At 36.4% G+C, this 19,409-nt stretch overlaps 1 protein-coding gene across 1 annotated transcript in view; it reads right to left on the bottom strand.

Moving 5' to 3' along the window:
- Positions 1-335: 335 nt before the first annotated feature.
- Positions 336-19,409, bottom strand: part of LOC123554017 (monocarboxylate transporter 7-like) — a 40,568-nt gene continuing 21,494 nt past the window's right edge. The window contains exon 6 of the mRNA XM_045343833.2: positions 336-19,319. Coding sequence (XP_045199768.2) covers positions 19,144-19,319 — 176 coding nt within the window. The 3' untranslated portion in view covers positions 336-19,143. The remainder of the gene's footprint in view (positions 19,320-19,409) is intronic.

Genomic DNA, 19,409 nt, shown 5'->3' with positions numbered 1-19,409 from the left:
TCATGAAAATCCTCCAAGGGGATTAGGAGAAACAGAGCGGACACGAAATGTTACGGATGGACGGAGACCATTCCTATAATCCACCACCACTTGTGGCGAGGGATTAATAAAGTGTAACTTCTATTTCTGTAATGAAGCAGTGCGAGACTCAAACTCTGAGCTTACTTACTATGAATGTGCTGCAAATCTTCCTATCATGCTAAACACCCAATATTACATAAAATTTCTACAAACATAATGTAATGAACTTCAGTGAAAACATGCAGGCTTTCACAAGGTAAGTAGAACAAATAGCATAAAAACAAGCCCTTCATACTTAAGAGCAAGTCAATATTCTGTTAAAAATTTATTTTTCAAATATATCTTATACATATATCATAACAAACTCTTTCAACATACACAATATATTTAAGCTGGATGCCCACAGGCAAAATGTCGAGCCCGCCAGCTGTCAAAAGGACTAACATTTTCCGGTTGTTGCACATGACATATCTTATTGCGGCAAACATTTGTGCCAGAGTATTTAAGAATCTCCCAATCCATGGCTGAGTTACAGCCCGGACAAGTAAAACCGCACTGAGTTTTGACCGTTGGCCTCAAGGTATGACCTTGACCTTTAAGCTACTGGTTCTTGCATGCAATACACCATGTCATTGAGGCAAACATATGTGCCAAGTTATTTAAGAAATCCATTGATCCATGGATAAGTTACAGCCCGGACAAACTCGGGATGGACTGACGGACAGACGCATGCATGCACATACACTGAACCGCCATTATGACAACTATGTCGAGCTCACAACCAGCGGACTTAACAAAAATGCTCCACTGGTATCAGGCCTGTACACATAAGCAATGGCGACTGACTTTTTAAAACAAGCAAAAATAATGAACAATTTTCACCTCTAATACTGGAAAATATATTAAACAGCAATGTATGTTTGTTAAAACAGTTGAGCTCTTGCCTTACAGCATTTTCATTTTTTTTTCATGAAAAAAGCATTGTCCCAATATATATTAAAGCACTGACAGAAAATGAATGCACAGAAACATTGCTCTAACCCTTACCCTGCTAAATTTCTATAATGATGTCCATCTTCCAATTTGGACAGTACCATTAACTGTTAAAAGGGGTGCTTACCAAAAAGATACTGGCTGGATAGCGAACAGTGCAGATCATGATCTACACTGGTCACAAAGGCTGAATCAATCGTGTCCAGCATTGTAAGGGCTAAGTGTCTCTGTGACAGCACAGCATTGTAGCATGAAGTACAATAAACATAAACAATGTTTCCACACATATATTTGGTGGAAGCACTCTTGAGTATTACAATGGAACTATGAAAACTAATATATTACTATATAATCTCACTCCGAATATTTCTTCTGCAATAGGTTTCCAAAGCTGTACAACAGAACATGGCTGGTATGTTTACAACTTTATTAACATATCCATCACAAAACTACTGAAATTGGTTCAACATTTTTACAGCCAAACTTTGAAGCAACATGTATTTCATGTTGCTCATCTGAAAATATATTTAAGTCCAGATGGAAATTGAAAAACTTTTAACTTTGTTAAAAATTGAAAAACTTATAACTTTGTTAAAATATAGTATCTTGGCAAAACTGTGTATAAATGAACTACCAAGAGAAGTAATTCAAACTAGATTGATTGATAATTCTGATACGAGTAGTTCTTATTCAAATGATAAGCTTATATATGCACTATGGAGATTCAATAACTGATATGTATTACCCAGAAGTCATAGAGAAAAAAGAAAGGGAGAAAAGAGCTGACTAAATCATTTTTATAAAAAATACAGATATACATTGTATGCTTCATCAAATAAGAATGTTAAAAGTTCCAAATGAATAAAACTAATAAGACCTAATAAACAAGAGGACCATGATGGTCCTGAATCGCTCACCTGTCTCCACATGACCCAATTTTCACAAAGATCCATTGAAAATATGGCTTCTAGAGAGGTCACAAGGTTTTTCTATTATTTGACCTAATGACCTATTTTTTGAAGGCACATGACCCAGTTTTGAACTTGACCTAGATATTATCAAGGTGAACATTCTCACCAATTTTAATGAAGATCTCATGAAGAGTATGGCCTCTAGAGAGGTCACAAGGTTTTTCTATTTTTATACCTACTGACCTAGTTTTGACCACATGTGACCCAGTTTCAAACTTTACCTAGATATCATCAAGGTTAACATGCAGACAAATTTTCATGAAGTTCCATTGAAAAATATGGCCTCTAGAGTGGTCAAAAGGTTTTTCTATTTTTAGACCTACTGACCTAGTTTTTGACTGCAGTTGACCCAGATTCGAACTTGACCTAGATATCATCAAGATGAACATAAGACCAACTTTCATACAGATCCCATGAAAAATATGGCCTCTAGAGAGGTCACAAGGTTTTTCTATTATTTGACCTACTGACCTAGTTTTTGATGGCACGTGACCCAGTTTCGAATTTGACCTAGATATCATTAAGGTAAACATTCTGACCAATTTTCATGAAGATCCATTGAAAAGTATGGCCTCTAGAGAGGTCACAAGGTTTTTCTATTTTTAGACCTACTGACCTAGTTTTCGACCGCACGTGACCCAGTTTCAAACCTGACCTAGATATCGTCAAGATAAACATTCTGACCAACTTTCATAAAGATCCCATGAAAAATGTGACCTCTAGAGTGGTCACAAGCAAAAGTTTACGGACGGACGGACATGTGACCCAGTTTCAAACTTTACCTAGATATCATCAAGGTTAACATGCAGACAAATTTTCATGAAGTTCCATTGAAAAATATGGCCTCTAGAGTGGTCAAAAGGTTTTTCTATTTTTAGACCTACTGACCTAGTTTTTGACCGCAGTTGACCCAGATTCGAACTTGACCTAGATATCATCAAGATGAATATTAGACCAACTTTCATACAGATCCCATGAAAAATATGGCCTCTAGAGAGGTCACAAGGTTTTTCTATTATTTGACCTACTGACCTAGTTTTTGATGGCATGTGACCCAGTTTCGAATTTGACCTAGATATCATTAAGGTAAACATTCTGACCAATTTTCATGAAGATCCATTGAAAAGTATGGCCTCTAGAGAGGTCACAAGGTTTTTCTATTTTTAGACCTACTGACCTAGTTTTCGACCGCACGTGACCCAGTTTCAAACTTGACCTAGATATCGTCAAGATAAACATTCTGACCAACTTTCATAAAGATCCCATGAAAAATGTGACCTCTAGAGTGGTCACAAGCAAAAGTTTACGGACGGACGGACGACGGACGCCACGCCATCACAAAAGCTCACCTTGTCACTCTGTGACAGGTGAGCTAAAAAGGAAGATTGTAACAAAAATCAGATCTGGTCAAAAATATAATATATTATATGGCTGTGTTCCAAAAATAAATTCAATCAAAAATAATCAAATGGACATCAACATTTTTCAAATTTTCAAATCAGAAAAAAAGGACATAATTCCGCCAAAAATTGATGGATTGTGAATAAAATTAAAACTGACTGTTTCTTATACCTGTGTACTTATAATAATTACAATCCATTCACCCATTAAACAGTTAATGAATTGACAACCAAATTTAAAGTCGAAAAGGAGCCATAACTCTGCAAAAAACTGGTTGATTGTAACAAAAATTGAACTTTGCCTGCACTTTATAACCAAGCACCTGTAAAGGAATTCAATCCATTCACTCTTTCCTGAGTATTCAAACAATGACATTTTGCCGAATTCAAAGTCAAAAAGGGGCCATAAATAACTCTGGCAAAAAATAAGGTCTAATAGAAACAATAATAAGGTGCAAAAAAATGGAAATAAGTAGTAAACAAGAGGGCCATGATGGCCCTATACGTCGCTCACCAGAGTTGATCTGGCCTACTGACCTAGTTTTTGACCCCACATGACCCAGTTTCGAACTTGACCTAAAGATCATCAAGACAAACATTCTGACTAAATTTCACAAAGATTTGGTTACAACTGTGGCCTCTAGAGTGTTCTCAAGCTTTTCCTTTGATCTGACTAGTGACTGTGTTTTTTACTCCACAGGACCCAGATTCGAACTTGACCTATAAATTATCAAAACAAACATTCTGACTAATTCTCATGAGTTTCAAATTTAAATTGTGGTCTCTAGAGTGTTGAAAAGATTTTCCTTTGATCTGGCCTAGTGACCTAGTTTTTGACCCCACATGACCCTGATTCAAACTTGACCTAGAAATAATTAAGACAAACATTCTGACCCAGTTTCATAAAGATTGAGTCACACACATGGCCTCTAAAGTGTTCACAAGTTTTCCTTTGATTTGACCAGGTGACCTAGTTTTTGACCCCACATGATCCAGATTCAAACTTGACCTAGAGTCATCAATACTAACATACTGATCAAGTTTCATAAAGATTGGATCACAAATGTGTTCTCTAGAATGTTCACAATCTATTTCTTTGATCTGATGTACTGACCTAGTTTTTGACCCCACATGACCCATTTTCAAAGCTGACCTAGAGATCATCAAGACAAACATTCTGACCAAGTTTCATAAAGATTGGGGCATAAATGTGGTCTCTAGTGTTCACAAGCTTTTCTTTTGATCTGACCTACTGACCTAGTTTTTGACCCCACATGACCCAGTTTCGAACTTGACCTAGAGATCATCAAGACTAACATTCTGACCAAGTTTCATAAAGACTGGGTCACAAATGTGGCCTCTAGAGTGTTCACAAACTTTTCCTTTGATCTGACCTACTGACCTAGTTTCTGACCCCGCATGACCCAGTTTTGAACTTGACCTAGAGATCATCAAGACTAACATTCTGACCAAGCTTCATAAAGATTGGGTCACAAATGTGGCCTCTAGAGTGGTCACAAGGCAAATGTTTATGGATGCCGGACAATGACCGGTCACAATAGCTCACCTTGAGCACTTTGTGCTCTGGTGAGCTAAAAAAAGAAAAACATTACAGACAAAGAGCAACAAGAGCTCCGCCAAGGGGGGCAATATACGACCGAAGGGTTACATCAGAGGATGGGAGCAAAATTTAAAGAACTTGACTGTTGAAGCCCAAAGGACTGGAACAACAAAGGGAAGAACTTCCAAAAAAAAATTAAGTCCACAAAAAAATATTCAAACTCCACAAAAAATCCTAACCAGGTACAGGTATGTCAAAATACACCTAAAAATTGGAGGTACCATCCATGTTGTGTCACAGAAAAGTGGTCTCAGTTTTTCCCTACGGCCAATAATAAAAAAGTTTCAAAATAAGCTATTTATAGTAACATAAAAGGGAAGTAATTCAAACAAGAGGACCATGATGGTCCTGAATCGCTCACCTATCCCCACATGACCCAGTGTTGAACTGAGTATGACGTTGTTATTTCTATTATTTGACATAGTGACCTAGTTTTTGAGCACATGTGACCTAGATATCATCAAGATAAAAAATCTGACCAATTTTCATGAAGATCCATTGAAAAATATGGCCTCTAGAGAGGTCACAAGCTTTTTCTATTATTTGACCTAATGACCTAGTTTTTGAAGGCACGTGACCCACTTTAAACTTGACCTAGATATCATCAAGGTGAACATTCTCACCAATTTTCATGAAGATCTCAAGAAAAATATGGCCTCTAGAGAGGTCACAAGGTTTTTCTATTTTTCGACCTACTGACCTAGTTTTTGACCGCACATGACCCAGTTACGAACCTGACCTAGATATCATCAAGCTGAACATTCTCACCCGTTTTCATGCAGATCCATTGAGAAGTATGGCCTCTAGAGAGGTCACAAGGTTTTTCTATTTTTAGACCTACTGACCTAGTTTTTGACCCCACGTGACCCAGTTTCGAACCTGACCTAGATATCATCAAGGTGAACATTCTGACCAATATTCCTGAAGATCTCATGAAAAATATGGCCTCTAGAGAGGTCACAAGGTTTTTCTATTTTTAGATCTACTGACCTAGTTTTTAACCCCACGTGACCCAGTTTCGAACTTGATCTAGATATCATCAAGGTAAACATTCTGACCAATTTTCCTGAAGATCCATTGAAAAATATGGCCTCTAGAGAGGTCAAAAGGTTTTTCTATTTTTAGACCTAATGACCTAGTTTTTGACCCCACGTGACCCAGTTTCGAACTTGACCTAGATATCATCAAGGTGAACATTCTGACCAATATTCATGAAGATCTCATGAAAAATATGGCCTCTAGATAGGTCACAAGGTTTTTCTTATTTTTAGACCTACTGACCTAGTTTTGACCGCACGTGACCCAGTTTCGAACTTGACCTAGATATCATCAAGGTGAACATTCTGACCAATTTTCATGAAGATCTTGTGAAATATATGGCCTCTAGAGAGGTCACAATGTTTTTCTATTTTTAGACCTACTGACCTAGTTTTTGATGGCACATGACCTAGTTTCGAACTTGACCTAGATATCATCAAGGTGAACATTCTGACCAATTTTCATGAAGACTTTGTGAAATATATGGCCTCTAGAGAGGTCACAAGGTTTTTCTATTTTTAGACCTACTGACCTAGTTTTTGACGGCACATGACCCAGTTTCGAACTTGACCTAGATATCATCAAGGTGAACATTCTGACCAACTTTCATAAAGATCCCTTGAAAAATGTGACCTCTAGAGTGGTCACAAGCAAAAGTTTACGCACGCACGCAAGCATGCACGGATGGACGGACGGATGGACGACGGACGCCGCGCGATCACAAAAGCTCACCTTGTCACTTTGTGACAGGTGAGCTAAAAATCTTATTGTAAGTGAACAAAAAAGGGATCTGCCAAATAAAAACAACAGCACTGCAATGCAGAGCAATATACACAAAGCAGTCATATATGACTTTTGACCCCTAAGTGTGACCTTGACCTTGAAGCGAGTCATCCGAAACATGCACTATACAAGTCGTCTCAGTGTGGTGAACATTTTTGCCAAGTTTCTTTGAAACCCTTCCAGCAGTTCAAGTTACAGAGCGGACACGAAACAAACTGATTTGACCTTTGACCCCTAAGACCTTAAAGCGAGTCATCCGGAACATGCGCTCTGCACATTGTCTCGGTGTGGTGAACATTTGTGTCAAGTTTTTTTGAAATCCTTCAAGGGGTTGTCATGAGTTACAGAGCGGACACGAAATTGCTAATGGACGGACAGACGGATGGACACCAGGGGTATAAAAAGCATGAATCCTCCTTCCCCCCCATTAATTATACATGCTTTCTGCAAGTAAAGTGGTAAAAGCAACTGATTTCATGGGTGAGAGCATTATAACTTCTACTTCTATTGTTGAGACCCCAACCCAGCTTTAATAATAGTAGTACTATGACAATTTATCAATAAAAATATGTTACATTATTACTATATAGAGATACAGTTTCATTCAGTATAGCGTGGTTACTGGATAGCAGTTCTTTGAATAGTTTAGAATAGAATTTCATGTTACATTAAGAAATCATGTGTTTCAATGGTTTCATTTTTTTTTCATTTAGCAGTGTAATTGAACTATAGGTTTGCATCCCATCATCCAGTCTGTCAACAGCTGAATCTTATCACAACAAAAAACTCCATATTCATCACAAAACTTTTTATGTAGATTTCATTTTGTTGACAACAATGTATTTGCTATTGCAAAGAAGAAAGCAAAAAATGTACTAAAATATGGCTCCTGTAATAATGAGAAAAGTAGCTGAAACCAGGAGTGTTAGGCAGAAGACAATAAGGATTTAATTTTGTGATACTGAAGTAACTCTGGCACTACTACCATGCAATGGCATCCCTCTCCACACCAGAATAAAACAAGAGGGCCATGAAGGCCCTGTATCGCTCACCTGACCTACTGAACTAAAGATCATGAAGATTAACATTCTGACCAAGTTTCATTACGATATGGTCAGAAATGTGGCCTCTAAAGTGTTAACAAGTTTTTCCTTTGATTTGACCTGGTGACCTAATTTTTGACCCCACATGACCCAGATTCAAATCTGACCTAAAGATCATCAAGATTAACATTCTGACTAAGTTTCATGAAGATACAGTCTTAAATGTGGCCTCTAGAGTGTTAACAAGCTTTTCCTTTGATTTGACCTAGTGACCTAGTTTCTGACCCCACCTGACCCAGATTTTAATGTGACCTATAGATCATCAAGATTAACATTCTGATCATGTTTCATTAAGATATGATCATAAATGTGGCCTCTACAGTGTTTACCAGTTTTCCTTTCATTTGACCTGGTGACCTAGTTTTTGACCTTAATGACCCAGATTCAAACTGGACCTTGAGATCATCAAGATTAACATTCTGACCAAGTTTCATGAAGATACAGTCATAAATGCTGTCTCTACAGTGTTAAGAAGTTTTTCCTTTGATCTGACCTGGTGACCTAGTGTATGAACCCAGATGACCCAATATCAAACTTGTCAAAGATTTTATTGAGGGTAACATTCTGACCAAGATTCATTAGGATTAGGCCAAAATTGTGACCTCGAGTGTTAACAAGCTTTTCCTTTGATTTGACCTGGTGACCTAGTTTTTGACCACAGATGACCCAAGATCGAACTCGTCCAAGATTTTATTGAGGGTAACATTCTGACCAAGTTTCATTAAGATTTGGCCAAAATTGTGACCTCTAGAGTGTTAACAAGCTTTTCCTTTGATTTGACCTGGTGATCTAGTTTTTGACCCCAGATGACCCAATATCGAATTCATTCAAGATTTTATTGAGAGTAACATCCTGACCAAGTTTCATTAAGATTGGGCCTAAATTGTGACCTCTAGAGTGTTAACAGTCAAATTGTTGACGATGATGGACGACGGACACAGGGCGATCACAAAAGCTCACCTTTGAGCACTTTGTGCTCAGGTGAGCTAAAAATGATCATGTTAATAATGCCTGTTGCGAGAGTAATGGCTTTGATGTAACCATTCTATGTGTAACCTGTTTTAGTGAGGGGTGTGCGGCAGAGTGGCAAGGGCAGTTCCATACTTATTTCAGCTGTAGATGCTGCTGCCACAAGGGTACAGATTCGAATCCCAGCAGATACACAAATATATTTCTCTATTTACAATAACACAATACATGTATTTAAAGCATGGCTGGAGCTAATTTGTGAGACAAAGGCAAATGTTAAATTCTACGGAAAAAAATGTTAAAAAGCAAAGATTATCTGGTAATGTTTACACCGGAACTTTGAATATACCTTGATATTAATAAGTATACAATAAAGAAACATAACTAAATCACTAACACAACAACAACAAAGTTTTTTAAAGAATAGAATTTCCCTTACCAAATAATTAAAACTTCGTCAATAAAGATAAACAACAATAGCTAATAACAATATAAATTATTAAACAAAAGGCAAAAAGCCGAAAAAAAATTATTTAAAAACTTCAATAATGGACAGAATTTCAAATCTCAAAAACAAATTTACAGTAAAACACCCATCGCTGCAAGTTGCAAGGGGGGTGAACAAAATGTGTAACTTTGCTAAAGTAAGCCTGGGTGTTTGCACCATTGATACTCCAGCGCACGGTGTTCTACTGTAATTATTATGCTCAAATAAATGCAAGAAAACATGTATTAACTATAATTCACTAAAGTAAATGCAATACACATATTAACTATAACTTTTGAAAAAGTAAAAATGACTGGGCCCAAATTCATTCAAAGTCTGAAATTTAATTGTAGAACTGGAAAGACTGTATATACAATATTAAATGAATTGTTCAGTCTCTACCTACTGATAGCGCATCAATAATTCAGTGGCGTAGAATTAACTGCAAACCAATTGACTTCTTGACATTCTTACATCATAGTCTAAATTTTAAACTTGATGAATAACAGCCGCAGGAACTCAAAGACATAACTGCAAGGGAAGTTAACAAATGAGTATCACTGGTATTGCAAGATGATGCAAAACACATTTTTTCCTGATTTTAATTCTGCGGACATTCTCTGTGAATGTTTCATTTATACATGGACTCAACAAAAAGTTTTGCTTAATCTAAATATTTATGTTTATCCATTCGGTACACCATTTTCTACAGCACCCTAGTTTCCATAAATGCTCTAATCATTGACAAAAGAGGGAACAGTTGTTTTTTTTAGTTTTACGAGGTATCCCACCACATACTTGTCACAGTATTAACTAGTTTTGACACAGATATTTATATACAGATAACAACACAAATAAAGTACCTAAAATGATATTTAAATGTTATTTAGTTTGTTTACCTATTAAGCACATGAAAATTACAATCCTGAATAAAAACACATCTGATAAAGAGAGATCAAGGGTGCTCTACTTCTTGTATAAATACACCCAATATAATTTCACATACAAAGTTTTGTATAATGATGTCTTATAAAAATGCCAATAAGTTACATTATTATTAAATCTATATTTATAGTCCTTTCCATTGGTCTAGATGTAGTCACATGATCAATGATAAAAAGTCTCATGACTCAAAAGCGGAGCCAAAAACACATATTGACCTCCAGCTGTGATGTCAAAACAATGCGACGTCGTATACAATTTACTACGAAAAATGACCAAAGGCTGAAGATATTTGTATTCAATTTTTATACCTATAAGTAGGCTGGATTTAATAATAAAACAATTGTTGCCTTTTTAAGTTTTAGGTTCGGTCGATATGTGGATAACTGCTATATCTATTGTCTGATCTTACCAAAGTTGTAACTTCACACAGATCACATATGCATATACATCCAAATATGATCAATTCTGGTGAAAAGATGACGCTTAACAATGGTCCTGAAATGAAAGACTGCAATATTTTGCTAAATTAAGAGCACTCATGTCTACATTAAATGGCCCTACATGGCAAATAATAAAATTTGACAAAGGTTTAACTGGAATACACATTCTGACTAAGCATGGTAAGGATAGGTGATCACACACCCACACTAGTGATTCACCATTTTGTGATAAATCAAGACAACCCTGATCAACTGAGACTGAGAATGTAATAACATTCCTGTTTTAATGGCAAAAATAAAGCTAGTGGAGAGAAAACATACTTAAATATGGCATTTTTGGAAAAATCTGAACCCACTTGACTACATGACAAGTAACTACGGAAGATCGGCAACTTACTATCCTAAAAGCTCATGAGAAATAAAAGGTGTAAATATTCTTGAGCACCTTTTAAAAAGTTCCATCTAAAACAAACAATATTACAAGAAATACATTTATGTACAAGAATAGGTACAGATCAGAATAGGTACAGATCTCTCTTAAACATTTCTCTCCCTTTTAGACTGAAAGTGTGCAGACACAATAAAATTACCTTAAACAGTAATACTAATACTAAAATGAGTTAGCAGAACTAACAACCAACTTATTATTTTGACTACTGCGATCCTTCTTCAACATAAATGTAAATAAATATCTACTAAGTTTAACATATAGTAAATCAGGAGAATGTGTCACATGATATTTTTCTAACAAGAGGACCATGATGGTCCTGAATCGCTCACCTCTTCCCACATGACCCAGTTTTGAGTATGAAGTCGTTTTTTCTATTATCTGACATAGTGACCTAGTTTTTGCTCTCATGTGACCCAGTTTTGAACTTGACCTAGATATTATCAAGACAAAAATTCTGACCAAATTTCATACAGATCCATTGAAAACTATGGTCTCTAGAGAGGTCACAAGGTTTTTCTATTATTTGACCTATTGACCTAGTTTTCGAAGGTACATGACCCTGTTTTGAATTTTATCTAGATATCATCAAGGTGAACATTCTCACTAATTTTCATGAAGATCTCATGAAAAATATGGCCTCTAGAGAGGTCACAAGGTTTTTCTATTTTTATACCTACTGGCCTAGTTTTTGACCGCACGTGACCCAGTTTTGAAACTTACCTAGATATCATCAAGGTGAACATTCAGATCAATTTTCATGAAGATCCATTGAAAAATATGGCCTCTAGAGAGGTCAAAAGATTTTTCTAATTTTAGACCTACTGACCTAGTTTTTGACCGCAGTTGACCCAGTTTCAAACTTGACCTAGATATCATCAAGATGAACATTTAGACCAACTTTCATACAGATCACATGAAAAGTATGGCCTCTAGAGAGGTCACAAGGTTTTTTTATTATTTGACCTACTGACCTAGTTTTTTAAGCACGTGACCCAGTTTCAAACTTGACCTAGATATCATCAAGGTGAACAATCTGACCAATTTTTATGGAGATCCATTCATAAGTATGGCCTCTAGAGAGGTCATAAGGTTTTTCTATTTTTAAACCTACTGACCTAGTTTTTGACCGCACATGACCCTGTTTTGAACTTGACCTATATATCATCAAGATGAACATTCAGACCAACTTTCATACAGATCCCATGAAAAATATGGCCTTTAGAGAGGTCACAAGGTTTTTCTATTATTTGACCTACTGACCTAGTTTTTGAAGGTACGTGACCCACTTTCAAAATTGACCTAGATATCATCAAGATGAACATTCAGACCAACTTTCATACAGATCCCATGAAAAATATGGCCTCTAGAGAGGTCACAAGGTTTTTCTATTATTTGACCTACTGACCTAGTTTTTGAGGGCACGTGACCCACTTTCAAACTTGACCTAGATATCATCAAGGTGAACATTCTGACCAATTTTCATGAAGATCTTGTGAAATATATGGCCTCTAGAGAGGTCACAAGGTTTTCCTAATTTTAGACCTACTGACCTAGTTTTTGACCGCACGTGACCCAGTTTCGAACTAGACCTAGGTATCATCAAGATGAACATTCAGACCAACTTTCATACAGATCCCATGAAAAATGTGGCCTTTAGAGAGGTCACAAGGTTTTTCTATTATCTGACCTACTGACCTAGTTTTTGATGGCACATGACCCAGTTTCGAACTTGACCTAGATATCATCAAGATGAACGTTCTGACCAATTTTCAGGAAGATCTTGTGAAATATATGGCCTCTAGAGAGGTCACAAGGTTTTTCTATTTTTAGACCTACTGACCTAGTTTTTGAAGGTACGTGACCCAGTTTCGAACTTGACCTAGATATCATCAAGGTGAACATTCTGACCAATTTTCATGAAGATCTTGTGAAATATATGGCCTCTAGAGAGGTCACAAGGTTTTTCTATTTTTAGACCTACTGACCTAGTTTTTGAAGGCACGTGACCCAGTTTCGAACTTGACCTTGATATCATCAAGATGAACATTCTGACCAACTTTCATAAAGATCCCATGAAAAATGTGACCTCTAGAGTGGTCACAAGCAAAAGTTTACAGACGCACGCACGGACGACGGACACCGCGCGATCACAAAAGCTCACCTTGTCACTTTGTGACAGGTGAGCTAAAAACAGAATAGTATATATTTCTGGAGTAGTTTGTTTTTTTATTTAAAACAAGTACATGTAAACTATTATTTCAAAATTGAAAACTTTTTGATTTTAAAATACTCTGTAATCATTGAAATTTGCTGACATAAGATTTCGTGGTTTCAGCAAAAATGGCGTATTAGAAATCATTATTACTCTTGGTTGACCAATTTCAAAGATTCCATAGGGTGAGTGTGATCTAGCGGTCAGGGTGTTGACCTCTCAACTTGGGTGTGGAAGGCTTTGACCCTGCTCTGATCAAGAATAGATACTCAGTATATATTCAAAGATTCAATTTCTTGACATAACTTTTATACAGACTTAAACATTCTAAAGAGATCTCACAATAATTAAATTTCAATAAATGGAAAAAATGCATTTAGGAGGATACAGTCAGACAAATTTAAAAATGTGGTTGTAACAAAATAATACATTATAAAAACAAGAACACCGCAATGCGGAGCAATATACGCCCAAAGGTATGAACTTTGACCCCTAAATGTGACTGAAGAGTTATATCAGATGATGGGACCAAAATTTAAAGAACTTGACTGTTGACGCCCAAAGGACAGGAACAACAAAGGGAAGAAATTTCAAAAAAAAAAATTCTAAGTCCACAGAAAAAAAAAATTCTAAGCCCCAAAAAAATCCTTACCAGGTGCAGATATGTCAAAATACACCTTGAAGGTACCATCCATGTTGTAGGCCTACCACAAAAAAGTGGTTTCGATTTTCCCTACGGCCGATAATGAAAAAGTTACAAAACAAGCTTTTATAGTAACACAAAAGGGAAGTAATTAAAAATCAAGAGGGCCATGATGGCCCTGTGTCGCTCACCTGAATACCATTGCTCAAAATGATATGATCGTTTCAAACCAAATAAAGGAGGTAATTTGTCATAATTTCAGTCAATATGTATCTTCACTGATTGTTTAAGTCCATCAGTTGACATAAATGAAATTTCAGATCAGTATCTTTATAAGTTACGGAGATATAACCATTTTAATTTGAAATAAAGGGAGGTAATTTGATATAAAATCAGTCCATAGTTATCTACCCTGATTGTCTCAGTCCAACTAATGACAATAATGAAATTTCAAATACAATGTAAGTATTATAAGTACTTACTGATATAAATCCATTTTGATTACAATCAGGGGAGGTAATCAGATATAAAGTAACTCTGGAACCTACGATTGGATCTGACAGGTTCATCATGGAATCCAAGATTTATTGTTGTTGAAGATATTTTGGAAGTTTGTGTCAAATCAAACCATAAATGAAGTTTCTATATGGCTGCAAAGCCGAAATAGCCAATTTCGGACCTTTAAGGGGCTATAACTCTGGAAACCATGATGGAATCTGGCCAGTTCAAGAAAGGAACAAAGATCTTGTGGCGATACAAGTTGTGTGCAAGTTTGATTAAAATCAAATCATAAATGAAGCTGCTATTGTGCAGACAAGGTCAAAATAGATAATTTTGGCCCTTTCAGGGGCCATAACTCTGGAACCCATAACGGGATCTGGCCAGTTCAAAAAAGGAACCAAGATCTTATGGTGACACAAGTTTGGTGCAAGCTTGATTCAATTCAATTCATAAATGAAGCTGCTATTGTGCAGACAAGGTCAAAATAGCTAATTCTGGCCCTTTCAGGGGCCATAACTCTGGAACCCATGATGGAATCTGGCCAGTTCAAGAAAGGAATCAAGATCTTATGATGATACAAGTTGTGTGCAAGTTTGGTTAAAATAAAATCATAAATGAAGCTGCTATTGTGCAGACAAGGTCAAAATAGCTAATTCTGGCCCTTTCAGGGGCCATAACTCTGGAACCCATAATGGATTCTGGCCAGTTCAAGAAAGGAACCGAGATCTTATGATGATACAAGTTGTGTGCAAGTTTGGTTAAAATAAAATCATAAATGAAACCACTATCGTGCAGACAAGAAATTGTTGATGGACGCACGCACGGACGCATAGACGACAGATGACGGACGAAGGGTGATCACAAAAGCTCACCTTGTCACTATGTGACAGGTGAGGTAAAAAAAACTAGAGATGCTTTTGAGAAAAGCGCATGTCTCCCACAACTGCCTAATCATCTAAATAGTAGTATATGAGTCAACCATGCACCAGGACCTCAACTGCCTAATCATCTGCAGGGGACCGCAGCAGCAGTACGTTATAATATGAATTTTATACTGTTTGTTCAACTGTGAAAGTGCAGCTTTAAAAGTTTTCACCATTAACTTTGAAAATTCTAGGAGGGGTCCAGACCCCCCTGACCCCTCCGATGGATCAGCCCATGATCTGACATGATTAGGTCTTTGGGCATAAATGACTCCTATACTACTATTCACATGATTAGTAGTATAATAATTATGAGTCATTTATGCCCAAAGGCCTGAGCGTTTTTCGTTAATTCAAGGGCCATAATTCCGAAGTGCCTGGGTCAATTTGGCTAGTTATCAAACTTGGCTGAGGACTTATGGTCAAACACATTTTGTTCAAGTTTGGTGAAGATTGGATGAGAAAAGTTCAACAAGATTGCACAATGTGCAGACAAGATTTGTGACAGACTGGCACACACATGGACAAACAGACAGGAGTAAATCAATATTTCTCCCACACCACTGTGTGGTGGGAGACATAATTATTGTAAGCGAACAAAAAAGGGATCTGCTAAATAAAAACAAGAGAACCGCAATGCAGAGCAATATACACATGAAACAAAGTCATATGACCCCTAAGTGTGACCCTGACCTTGAAGCAAGCCATCCGAAACATGTGCTCCGCATGTCATTTTAATGTGGTGAACATTTGTGTCAAGTTTCTTCGAAATCCTTCAAGGGGTCTAAGAGTTAGAGAGTGGATACGAAACAAAGTCATATGACCTTTGACCTCTAAGTTTGACCTTGACCTTGAAGCGAGCCATCCAGAACATGCACTCTGCAAGTCATCTCGATGTGGTGAACATTTGTGTCAAGTTTCTTCAAAATCCTTCAAGGGGTTCAAGAGTTACAGAGTGGACACAAAATTGCTAACGGACGGACACCGGGTGTATAACATAATACGTCTCTTAATGTGTAAAATAACCACACAAATACTGTAAAATGATTATATATCACTCTCTTGAATGCTTGTACAAGTTAGACTATTTTCAGCAGTTACCAGAGGGACTGACTTGGAGTAGCCATTACAAGGTGACTATCGCAAGTTGGTCATTGTATATATACCGGTTGGCGACTGTTAGTGCAGTTTAGACTGTACTTCGGGTTTTCATGTAAGTACTCTGAATGAAGGCAAAATGGTGGTAAATTTATTTCACTAACTCAACAGTGTTATCTAACTCACCTTGCCCATTATCTAACTTGTAGTCATTCATATATTGTGTGAGATTTATAGAGATTGTCCTAGAAATGAGGTATCTAAATGTAAAATCAGATCTCTTCACAAGGATGAAAGTTCATTTATAAACAAGAGCACCGCCTTGCGGGTGCTGACGCTCATCTGATTTTTTTTGTGTAATAGAAATATTGTCCTACCCATGATTTTCTAGTCTAAAAAGGGCCATCATTCTTGCAAAAAGCAGAATAGAGTTATGTTTCTTGATGTACAGTGTCCACTTATGATGGTGAAAAACTGTTGCAAGTTTTAAAGCAATAGCTTTAATTATTTATGAGAAAAGTTGACTTAAACATAATACTCAACCAAGAAAATGATTTTCTAAGTCCAAAAGGGGCAATAATTATTGCAAAAAGCAGGATGGAGTTATGTTGCTTGCTGTACAGAGTCAGCTTATGATGGTGAACAAGTGTTGCAAGTTTCAAAGCAATAGCTTAGATAGTTTAAGAGAAAAAGTTGACCTAAACATAAAACTTAACCAAGAAATCTGATATTTTCTAAGTCCAAAAGGGGCCATTAATCTTGCAAAAAGCAGGATGGAGTTATGTTTCTTGCTGTACAGGGTCAACTTATGATGGTGAACAAGTGTTGCAAGTTTCAAAGCAATAGCTTTGATAGTTTAGGATAAAAGCTGACCTAAACATAAAACTTAACCAAGAAAACTGATTTTCTAAGTCCAAAAGGGGCAATAAATCTTGCAAAAAGCAAGATGGAGTTATGTTTCTTGATGTACAGGTCTGCTTATGATGGTGAACAAGTATTCCAAGTTTCAAAGCAATAGCTTTGATAGTTAGGAGAAAAGTTGACCTAAACATAAAACTTAACCAAGAAATCTGATATTTTCTAAGTACAAAAGGGGCCATAAATCTTGCAAAATGCAAGATGGAGTTATGTTTCTTGCTATACAGGGTCAGCTTATGATGGTGAACAAGTATTCCAAGTTTCAAAGCAATAGCTTTGATAGTTTAGAAAAAAGCTGACCTAAACATAAAACTTAACCAGGCAACGCCGACACCGACGCCGACGCCGACAACCGCTCAAGTGATGACAATAACTCATCATTTTTTTTCAAAAAATCAGATGAGCTAAAAATTATGAATTATAGTTCAATAGGCAGAATATTAGTTGTGTATGACCAACTTGTGACTTTTGTTAACAGTAACAGTACTTTCGCAAGTATTCATTTTTGGAAATAGATAATACAGATATTCAGTAAATACAGCAAAAGAAAATGCCTCAAAAATATTTCACATTTTACAGTAACTTGTTACAATTGTATGGCAATATTGAATACTTCAACACCATAATCTTGCTACGACTAAATCAACTTAGCCCATTATTGTTCTATTTAAGTTCAATGATTTCACAAAAAATATGGCCTCCAATGTGTTAACAATGTGGAATACTGCAATTTTGACTTATTCCAAGGATAAATCTTGTGTTATCAATCATTCCAATAACTTGACACAATCAAAGACTTTGTGGCAAGAAAATTCCTTGTAAGTTTCATGAATATTACTAAACAAATGGGATTCTCTAATGTTTAATTACAAACATTTTAAATGAAGACTCATGATGATGGGTGATAACAACAGCTCACCCTTGAGCTCAGATGTTTTGTTTTAAATGAAGTTATATGTTGTACATTGCTAGTTACATTAAAAATCCATAACTGAATAATAAAAATATATTAAATGGTTAAATATATATTAGATTACAAAATAAAATTGATCCATTTAATAAGAAAAGTAAATACATTGTTGTAGTTACACATATACTTAAGGAGTTATTTCTAAAAACAATAAAGACAATAACAAGAGCTGTCACTAATGGTGACAAATGTCCTCGCAGCACCTTGACCTTTGACCTGGTGACCTTGACCTTTGACCCGGTGACCCCAAAGTCAGTAGGGGTCGTGTACTCAATAAGTACTATCAGCATGTCAAGTTTGAAGGTCCTGGGTGCAGTGGTTTGTGAGTAAAGTGCCTTCATGCAAAAAGTTAACGTTGCGACAAACGAACGGACGGCCAGTTGAAAACTAATATGCCTCCCTTCGGGGGCATAAAAACCTTCATATTGAAAGGTGGATCAAAAAGTAACTCTAGGAATGGTTAAACTAAACTGTATCAATCACTCTCAACTGATTTAAATGAGCTGAACTTTCTTGATTTTTCTAAATAGTTTGAAATCATTAAAACTCAATTAGGCAATCAACAACCAGTTCAAACATTCTATGTGTAAAGTCATCACAGCTGTTTAGATATAAAATCACTAACAGACATTTCCTGCCTTAATTTAATTGATGCATCAGCTGTCAACTGTAAGCACAACTTCCTTCGTATATGCTGTCAGGGTCGCCTCTCGACGTTCCTGGACTTTCTTTACAAGTGGATACAAACACAACAGTACAGCCCCGGCAACCATAGAACAACAACATATATAGTTCACTACTTCATATGAACCTAGATGGTCCCTTATAGCACCTGAAATGTAAGTCATCACAATGAACAAGTGTATGAAGTTTCAATCCATTTCTAATACTGGTTACAAAGAAATCAGCTTTCATATAGATT

This window comes from Mercenaria mercenaria, chromosome 7 (assembly GCF_021730395.1).
Source record: "Mercenaria mercenaria strain notata chromosome 7, MADL_Memer_1, whole genome shotgun sequence".
In the NCBI taxonomy this organism is placed as follows: Eukaryota; Metazoa; Mollusca; class Bivalvia; order Venerida; family Veneridae; genus Mercenaria; species Mercenaria mercenaria.
This window is presented reverse-complemented; position numbering and strand designations above follow the sequence as displayed.